Genomic DNA, 10,116 nt, shown 5'->3' on the forward strand with positions numbered 1-10,116 from the left:
ATTGGAATGTGATTATTTTTAATACGCACACACACATATTCAATAACAAAATTAAATACAATTGTTTTTATAAAATAAACAGGGCAGAGGAAAAGAGACACATTAAGTGATATTAAGACATGCAGTGACAATTATAAAAAATAGACATTTCTTTTCTTTTTCTGTACAAACATACATGGACACATATAAATATATAGAAGTAAAAAAGAGTGTATTTTTAAAATACAAAGGTCAAATTGTACAGTTACATTCCATAATAACAAAACAGAAGACATAGCACAATATTCAAGTGAGTTTGCCTTTTTCCACAGACACTGTACAGTATTGTACACTGTAAAAGCTCAAATTAGATCACACAACTGTTGGTTCCTCCCTGTGGAGCCTGTTCACGCTGCTGTAAACATTACAAATGAAGAAAGGGTACAGTTTCTGTTGGTGGATTTCCGTTTGAAATCATTCGTTCAAGCAACTTTCGGAGAGAACGGAACAACAACTGAGCAATCTGTTCTCGGAGCGCTCGCTTTGATGCCTTTTAGTCACCTCAATCACAACTTCAGTGCCACGCTTTACTTTCCTCTCCGAGTCTCTCAGCACTGAGCGGACGAGAGGATATTTGGTAAAAAATCAACAAGACAAGCATTACAGTGAATGAGAAACAGTCATCGTAAAGTTTATATATGTTGGCACGAAGAACAAGCATTTGCCAGGATGTGGTGATAGGTGAAACCATGCGGCGGTTTCTCTCTTCTTCTCTCGCTCTAGTTCTGCCTGACGTCCTGCAGCAGCTTGTTGATCTCGTGGACCAGCTCGCTAGCGTCCATGCCGGCCTCGTGGCGGCTCTCGCTGCGCTTGCCACCCGGGTGGCCCTGGTGGAAGACGCCTTCAAAGTCGTCTTCCTCGTAATTCTCTGGGATTTCCTCCATGGCTGGCAGCCATTTGAGGTGTGGCGGCTGTCCATTGGCAGAGTTGGGCGTGGAGGTGGAGGCTGGGGACGAAGAGGAGGAAACATTGGTTCCCACGGATCCACTTCCAGGGTTTAGATAGTGGGTGTTTGCCGCCCATGCAGCCACACCTGGGGGGTAAGCGGGACCTTTCCCACCTGGCAACAACCCTCTCCTGTTGTCCTGAGGAACAGCATTGTTACTATGGTTACCAGCAGCGTTGCCCCCGCGCCCGCTTCCTCTCTCAGTGGTTGTCGAGGACGAGGGTGGGCTTGTTTCAGTGCACTCTGCGTACGAGTCCATATTGGGAGGGAGGAGCCGCTGGAACACAGAGTTCATCTCTGTGAGGAGGGAGCCAGCCCCTCCTCCAGCCGCACAAGCATCACCTCCTCCTCCGGCGACGACTCCCCCGGCCCCCGCCTCTTCGTTCCCAGCCTCCTTGCCAAAAGTGGAGAAGCTCTTGCGGCGTTCCGAGTCAACGGAGGACTGGTCATCGTCGATCGGGGGCTGCTGCGCGGACTCCTCCCCGGGGATGTACATGTTGTTGCGGTAGTCAGCGGAGGAAGCGGGGGAGGAGAGTGGGGGCATCCAGCACTGGTCAGAGTGTCCCAAGACGCGACACTCATCCGTGCACAGTCTCATAGCTGAAGGAGGAAAAAAAACAGAGAGAGAAGGAGAGAGAGTGATGAGCTGGTCCAGATGCAGAAACTTTTTTTCTTTTTTTTGTTATGACAAACGCTGTACATGAAACAGAATGAGAAATAGAGACAAAAATGGGGAATGACTGCAAAACAAAACAAGTCTGATACATCAGATGTTCAAAACTCTTCTGACAGGAGAGGAGTTTGTTAGAAATGTTTGTTGCTGTGGTAGGAAAAAATGTCAATATAGTTAAATAAAACAATAATGCCTCAATAATATAGTAATTCTTGAATAATACAAAACTGATGTGAACCCTGAGACTGCAGCAAGATGGGTAATGTAGTGTTATCTTTGAAGAGCTACACAGTTCAGCAGGGAGTCGAGGTGCCTTTTTTTTAGCATTAAACAAGAGCAGGAATGCTGCTGAGTATGACAAACCATGTCTCATTGTGTTAGCATGTGAATACTCCATGTACAATGCCTATTAAATATTTCATCGTCTTTTATTAATATCGAAATCACAGCTCAGCTCGGTAGTGGTGAGTTTTCTTTTTCCTGATCTCTCCATATCCCTGGGTGGAGGACCAGATTGGTGATATTTACAGCTCGCAGCATGGAAATCCAGGTAGTGCCAGGTAGGAAAACAATCACAGGGACTAGATAAATAAATGAATAACCACCCAAATGGCATTACAGGCAGATGTTAATGTGATATTTGGCTGCTCTGCCAAACATGCCCGCATCCCGTGACTACGCAGCTGAGGCAGGGATTTGCTTGTTTAGTTCTTTTATCATATCTAGCATGAATAGCCACATTTGCCCATCTAAATAGAAAAATCTAAACAAATTAAATCTATTGAAGAGAAACAGGGATAATCCCCCCCCTCGGCCCATTATCTCCTTCCCCTCCCCTTTTTTTAGCATTAGCATAAAAGATAGGGGAAGGGAAGGGGAGGGTGGAGTTGTGCAACACCTCCAAGTCTTTCTCAAAGGGAGGGAAAAAAAGAGATGCAGAAAGACTGTCCATGTCCACCACCCCTCCTTTTATCCATCTCAATAAAGATAGAGAATACATTAACAGGTACAGAGGGAGAGAGAGGGAGATGCTGAGGAGCTCTCAGGCATGTAGGAGAGAGCGAGAGAGGGGCAGTGTATGTGGGAGAGAGAGAATAACATCATTCTAAAAGCAATTACTATGAATTCTCCTCAGTTCAGACATGAAAGCGCACCACTGTCACTCACCAGGGGGAAAAAAAGAGAAAGAAAAAGGAAAGAGAAAAAAAGGGAATGAAAAAAACAGCACACTGAGACGCATACCGATGAGTGACAGGCGACTCATCTCCGCTCCAGGGAGGATTTTACAGACACGACTCTAACTTAGGGGCAGATAACGCACACACTCACAAAGAGAACCACACACACAGCAACACAAACAGCCCAGACACACTGTAACCTCTCTGGGTGTGATAACGAGCGTGGAAATGAGGACTGTGTGGAAGAATGGGGCTGAGTACAATGGCGATTGTGTTGGCAACAGGGTGAATGGAGTGGCTGTATAGGCAGGTGGACAGACAAATAATGGGCTCAGGGCCCGAAGCTGTCCGTGGTGCTGAAATTTGTCAGGCAAGGAGGCACATTAGAGGGCTGGGAGTGGTCTGGAGGTAGAGAGGTTAGGGCCATTCATGGCTAGTTCGTTTAAGTTTTGGAGAAAAACAGACGAGGAATGAGAATTTTTCAGTAGTTTAAACTTTCTCAAGATTAATCCGAGGTGCGACTGGCGCTCTGGAGCGGAGGCGATAGTTGAGTGTGAGGCGCTGCTATAAGGGGGTGTTAGGCATGTGACTGAGCTCAATTTGGCAAGTCGAGGTAAGGAGTGAGAAATGGGGGAAAGAAAGTGTGTGACTGGGTGTGTCCCATTCACGAGAGCTCACCTGGGTGGAGTCGATGGTGCATTTCGAGGTGGATCAGGTCAGAAAAGCCCTCCCCCAGCAGCAGCCTGTCCACGGGGGATTCCCGCCCCATGTCACAGTCACTGTCCCCCGCCTCGCTGTCCCCACGGCCACTGTCCTTCAGGCTGAACTTGTCCATGTCTTGTAACGCATACCTGAGTGGGCAGAACACAAACGCATATAGGTATCAATCAGTCGGAGATACCGAATCTGCAAAACAAGTTGACATTTTGCAAACACAGAGCTGAGTGCCTTCTGTTTGGCAGGCTGATAGAATCTGTCCTCCGACAAGACTAATGACAAATAAATCCATCCTATAAAACTTGAGGCTGCTTCTGGAATCTGTCAAATCTCGAGACAAGTCTCGGGCCCATAAATCCTACATCGCAGGTAGATCCCCTCAATAAATCTATCACAACAGCCACTGGGGGCATCAATAAATCTATCATCTAGAGATCATGAGGGGATATTATGATGAAAGTAATGATGGATGCACACTTTGCCAAACTGAGCCCGATTTTGTCAAGAAGAGAGGCACCGAGAGAATAGTCGTGACACTCAGACAAATGAGTTGCATACTTCAGAACTGAATGACATCGGTATGGTAACAACTGGAATGTGAAGAAATACATTTAAACGCCATCAAAACCATGATCTACACGTAACTGACCGACTGACAGGCAACAGTTCACAACAGGCATGTAATACACAATGAAACACAAGTGGTTTAAAAAAGTAAACAAAAGATAATCTTTCAGGGGAGGTGGGAAGGGGGGGAGGGGGGCTGAGGGATAGGGGTAAATTACCTGTAGCTGCGGGAGTATTTGTTGCCACGGAAACTGGGTCTGGGCTGGTACTGGCCCTGATGGAGCATGGACAGAAGCTGTGAGACTTGCTACATCCGAAAATAACAAAAAAAAACAAAAACAAAACAAAAATAAAACAAACAAAAAAAAACAAAGGGGGAGGGGGATGAATAACGGATGGGTAATTGGGGAGGGGTAAAAAAAGAGAGAGACAAGACAGAAGACAAAATAATGGATGAGTAAACACAAAATGGATGATGGAGAGGCTGCTAAAAATGGATGAGACAAAATGGATGACGTTACAAACGAATAAAAAGGTGGTGGTGGTGGTAGTTGAGGGGGTTCTAGATGACTATGGAGACATATGACTGAGGGGTGAGTGGTGGTTATGGTGGAGGTGATGGTGACAGGGTGTAAACAAGGTAAAGACAAAGACACATCTATAATCATCAACAGTTTTAATGAGTCAGTTTGAACTACAGGGCAGTGTTGATTAAGTCACTGTCACACATGGAGATGAGTTAATTTGCTCAAACGGAGACAGCTGCGTGAGGATGGGGAGGCTGGGGTGTGTGTGTGAGTGCTTGTGTGTGTGTGTGCGAGTGTGTATCTGTGGGTGTGTATGAGTGAGAGAGAGAAAATTTGTAAAGGGGCTAAGGGACCACATTTAAAATTTCTGAGAACAATTAGCTCCTGTGCGTGCGTGCGTGTGCGTGTGTGTGTGTGTGTGTGTGTGTGTGTGTGTGTCTGCTCACCTCCACTGGTGGAGTAGCGTGCGCCAGCTCCAGTGCAAAGCTCTCTGGGATGTGATTGGATGAGATGGTCACCAGGCTGTTCAGTGATTGGCGGCTGTGGTGATTCTGCCTGCTCCCCATCTGGGCTCGCTCCATGGGGGGCGTGGCCGAAGGTGAGCGGTGATGAGCTCTGATTGGCAGGGTGCCGTTCACCGTGGGGACGAGGGTGATGTCACCTTTGTGGATCTGGCGCGAGGGCTTTTTGGGGTGGTGCTGGTGGGTCGATTCGGCCACCCGGCAGTTGTAGGAGTGTCTCGTGTCCTTCTTCTCGCGGTTGCAGTGGGCGGCGAACACCACCATGATGACCAGGAGCAAGGCGCAGATGGCCCCCAGGGAGATGATGATGATCAGCGACACGTCCAGAGAAGATTCGCCCTGGTCCATCACCTGGACGTGGTTCTCGATGTTCTCATAGAGGGTGATCTTCAGCACCGCCTTAGCGCTCAGGCTCTCCCTTCCTTGATCTCGGACCACGATTGTCAGCTCAGCGTGCTCATGTGGGAAGTTCTCCAGGCTGGCGTTGGCGTGGATTTCACAGGTTCTTGGGTCAATAAGAAAGAAGCCCTCCTCGTTGCCACTGACGATGGAGCAAATGAGCTCAGCGTTGACCCCCGTGTCACGATCAGTCGCCCTGACCACGGTCACCAAGTGTCCCGCCTCTGTGAACTTCGACGCCGGTACGTCAGCAGTGAAGTTCCACAGCTGGGGGACCACGATGACTGGAGGGTTGTCATTCTCATCCAGAATGTTGAGAATGACGGTGGCGTTACTGAGCAGAGGTGGTTTCCCTGCATCTTTGGCTTGCACAACAAAGGAGATGCGACTCACATCCTCACGATCGAAGGTGCGCAGAGCATAGATGGCGCCATTGGAGGGGTCAATGGTGACGTAGGTGGAGATTGAGCTTCCGTGAACAGAGTTCTCCAAGATGGAGTAGCTCACCTGTCCGTTATTGTCCAGATCAGGGTCAGTGGCCATGATGGAGGTCAGATACGCTCCTGGGGCATTGTTCTCTGATTTAAAGATCTCGTATCGCCCCTTCTCAAAGCGTGGCGGGTTGTCATTCTCATCAGTGACATGCACAGTGAAATGTTTAACTGTAGAGAGACTGGGGGTCCCCCGGTCCTCGGCCACCACCGTCAGACTGAACTCTGACCTCTTCTCTCGGTCCAAAGACACATTGGTCAGAATCATGTAGTTGTTCTCGTAGGTCTTCTGCAGTTTGAAATATCCTTGCCCATGAAGTTTACACTCTACCTCTCCGTTCAATGCAGAGTCCAAGTCCTCCACCCTCACCAGAGCTACAAACGTGTCCAGAGGAGACGCCTCTGATATGTAAGCTGCATCCCCGTTCCCCTGAGAGGACATGAGGTTGATGCTGATGTCTGGTTTATTGTCGTTCACATCGACCACTTTGACCAGGATCTTACAGTGAGCTGGCATCGAGTTCGGACCCATGTCCTGCGCCTGGACATCAATGTCATAAGAGTTCACCGTCTCATAGTCCACGCGCCTGATGAGGGTCAGGTGACCGCTGTCGGGGTTAATTTTGAACGTCTCCATGATTTTGGGGGACACGTGACTGCTGAATGAGTAGACTATTTTGGCGTTGGTGCCATCATCTGCGTCAGTGGCGTTTAAGTCGATGAGCAGAGTGCCAACAGGTGAGTTTTCTGGCAGATTTATGACATATGACGACTTTTCAAAAACTGGGCTGTTATCATTCGAGTCTGCAACATTGATTTTGAGGAGGGTCGTCCCCGTTCTGGGGGGAACGCCCCTGTCAGAGGCCGTGTATTGAAGTTCATAACTGGAGCGCACCTCCCGATCCAGCTCCCTGAGCACCACCAGCTCTGCGTATTTCGCCCCGTCAGTCCTGGACTGGATGTCTATCTTGAAGAAGTTGTTGGGCTCTAAGGCATACGTGTACAGTGAGTTCTCCCCGACGTCGGGGTCTGTGGCGCTGTCCAGGGGAATGCGCGCTCCCACGGCCGCGCTCTCGGAGATCTCAATGGGGATGACGGCGCGGGCGAACTGTGGTGCGTTATCGTTAATGTCCAACACTTCCACATCGACGTGAAACAGCTGCAGGTGCTCAGTGGGGAGTGTCAGCACGTCGAATTGAATGGAGCAGTTGAGGTTCTTTTCGCAGAGTTTCTCGCGGTCAATTTTGGTCCTGATGCTGATTTCTCCGTCCTGCTCGCGCACCGTGAGGAAAGACGAGCTCCCTCTTTGCATAGCTCTGAAGCGCAGCGACACTGAGCTGGGAAGTTTCGCCAGAATATCAGCGACATCGTCTTTCAAACGGGCAATAACCGTGCCGACCTTCTGCTCCTCATAAATCTGATATTTCAGCGTCTTACCGGAGACGTGTTGTGTTGCCAGCGCCAAAACAGCCAGAACTTTCCACATTCTTGTCAGAAATAGTCCCTTCATTTTTCCTGCTTGCATTTTTCTTTGTGGAAGCCAAAAAACAGATCCAAAATAATAGCTCCAAAATGCAGCCAGCTCCAGTTTTAACTTACTAAACGCTGCGCTCCAACAATCAGCAGCTGCATTGCTTTCTCCGCGGAGCGAGGAGAAGAAAAAGACATTCGACTGTTAAACGCAAGCTCGCTCAAGTTGCACTAAATTCCATAAAAGCATCCGAATTCCTCTCTATCTGTCCTCCCTTGTCACACAGATCTGTTGCGCACATCCAGTGTCCGGTAGAAGCAGCTGAATGCCACTGAAATCTGTGCGCCTTTCTCCCTCTCCTCCCTGCGTCTGGTCTTGTGCGCCGTGCGCTCTCTTTCGCTCCCTCTCTCCGTTTGAGGTGCCTCTGCACAGACTTGCCCAAAATAACCCGCCTCTAACCAACTTGTTGTACATCAGCCACGGCCCCCTTTTTCACATCCCGGGAAAGACAAACGCTCCTTAAATCAAAAGCTGGCTGGTGGCCACTCAAACTCCAGAAGAGGAGGCGCAAGAGGGGAGGAAAAAAGGAGAAAGTGGGGGGGTAAAGAAAAACCCCGCCCTATGGGGTTCACTCTCTCTACTTTTTTTTTTAAAGAGTAACGATCAAGCCGCTACAATGGACAGGGGAGAAAATAAACCCAAGAAGAAAACATTCATTCAGGCTTACCCAGCCGTTTTTCATAGCTATAAAAACCGCAGGAAGGTTTACGAGTTTCTCGCTTCGGGTCTGTTCTCCCCAGACAGCATGGGAACACAAAGAGTCTAAATTCTCATTAGACAAGACAAAGATAGAGTCACCAATCATCAGCACCGCCACCAAACACCTCCAGAGCCTCTATAGGCACACTTTTGATATATAAAATATAACCCAGCCCAGCCATGAGCAGCTGTCACCACTCACTCCCACTATGTGTCTGACGCACTGGATGCCTTGGCATTAGTGTGTTTGCATGCCAGGAGCTTATACTGTATCAAGTCTTTCTCTGCTCTTTCAAGTGGCAGCTGACGACCCCCCTCTCCATGCACAGGCACTTTATGTGGGGGATGTTTTGAGTGCAGTTTATATATATATATATATTTATATATTTTCACATGCGCCTCATCTGTGGCTGTCTACGGGTGAGAGTATAAGCCGGGGTAAGCCGTGTGGCGAATCGCGTAGAAAGGGAGCCGGACTCTAATGAATGCCTTTAAAGAGTTGGTCACGCCGAGGAACAGCTCTGTCCCCGTGCACAGATCTGTTCAACATCACTTCAAAACTCCCCGCAGGACGGGTTTCCGATAACGAGCAGCACAGCATCCAGAAACTCACCAGTTCAGGCAGGCGAGAAAAAAAAAAGTCTGATTTGTGTGAATGCGCACGCACAGGCGAGGGACGAGAAGAGAAACAGATAAATGAAAGCAGTGAGGAAACAGAGAGTGGGGGAGATCTGAGCTTTAACGAATGTTCACAACTGGGACCGTGCATTCTGGAGACCATCTGGCGCGGTTTGTCTGGCACCGGGACCCGGCGATTACAGGCGACCAAACAAGACTCCAGCGGAGTCCCGAACCCCCACACAACTGCGAGGAAATGAGTTGTCACGGGGGGATTGTGGAGTACCGAGCAGCCTTTCCACATCCATTCACACATCTTTGGCGCGCGCACGAGGCTGTGCTGTGCCCGCGCGTGCGTCAAAGTGAGACAAAATGCGCCCTCGGCTAATGGGGACTAAAGTTATTGCAAGGAGCAGCTTTTGCTAGAGCCCTCTTATAGTTATACAAAATATTAAAGCAGAAGTTGGAGAGGAAAGACCGTGTCCCGCTGCACAACTCACTGGTCAACAAGTTGCCTCTCAGTCAGAATCAATTCAGAAACTATGATTAACCTTAAGAAACAGATAGAGAATCTGAAAAACAAATGAATAATTTACCACCAGCTGCTGCCGACTGTCTGCCTCAGAAATGTAACATATAAAAAAAAAAAGCATCTCACGGACTTGATGATATTATGGAGCAGGTTATTCAGTGTGGGCTGATCTTTTAACGCGCAGCATCTGCACAGCTTCTGAAAACAATAGCTTATTAAATATTCCAAACGTGCATGGACATCAACCAGAAGCTCCCTGAGACCTAAATTGGCGGAAAAACCTTTATTCCCACTCCCAGCGTCTATCCATCCCCGCCTGAGCCATGTCTGCAAAGTGTTTGCATTCACTCCTCTGTTTTTGCGCATCTTTCAACCACCAGCGCGCTTTTGGTTATTTAAACAGGTTTGATACGGGCGCCCGGCATTTCCATAGCTCCAAATGTTCACAATGCAGTAATGCAATTACTCCCTGCGTCCCAGAGAAGCTAATCACATTTGGAGAACAAAGTCAGCGCCGGAGTTTATGGAAGAAGGGAGCGAAAGAAAAGGAGCAGAGTTGGAGGGGGGGCGCGCCGGGGTCTTAAACAGCGCCCGGAATAAAACAATTAATGTATAGAAGCGGGTATAATCTAAGTAAAAAGCAGATGGAGCCTTAATACATTTAGGCACGCTACATAA

At 48.5% G+C, this 10,116-nt stretch overlaps 1 protein-coding gene across 1 annotated transcript; it reads right to left on the reverse strand.

Annotated features, from left to right (window-relative positions):
• Positions 1–360: 360 nt before the first annotated feature.
• pcdh18a (protocadherin 18a) lies at positions 361–7,544 on the reverse strand. Its single transcript, XM_073464172.1, has 4 exons — positions 5,094–7,544; positions 4,339–4,394; positions 3,515–3,687; positions 361–1,585 (listed from the first exon to the last, which is right to left on the reverse strand). Exons 1-4 carry the CDS (start codon positions 7,542–7,544, stop codon positions 759–761), a joined length of 3,507 nt encoding a protein of 1,168 aa, XP_073320273.1. The 3' UTR covers positions 361–758.
• Between the last annotated feature and the right edge of the window lie 2,572 nt (positions 7,545–10,116).

Source organism: Pagrus major, chromosome 1, assembly GCF_040436345.1.
Source record: "Pagrus major chromosome 1, Pma_NU_1.0".
In the NCBI taxonomy this organism is placed as follows: domain Eukaryota; kingdom Metazoa; phylum Chordata; class Actinopteri; order Spariformes; family Sparidae; genus Pagrus; species Pagrus major.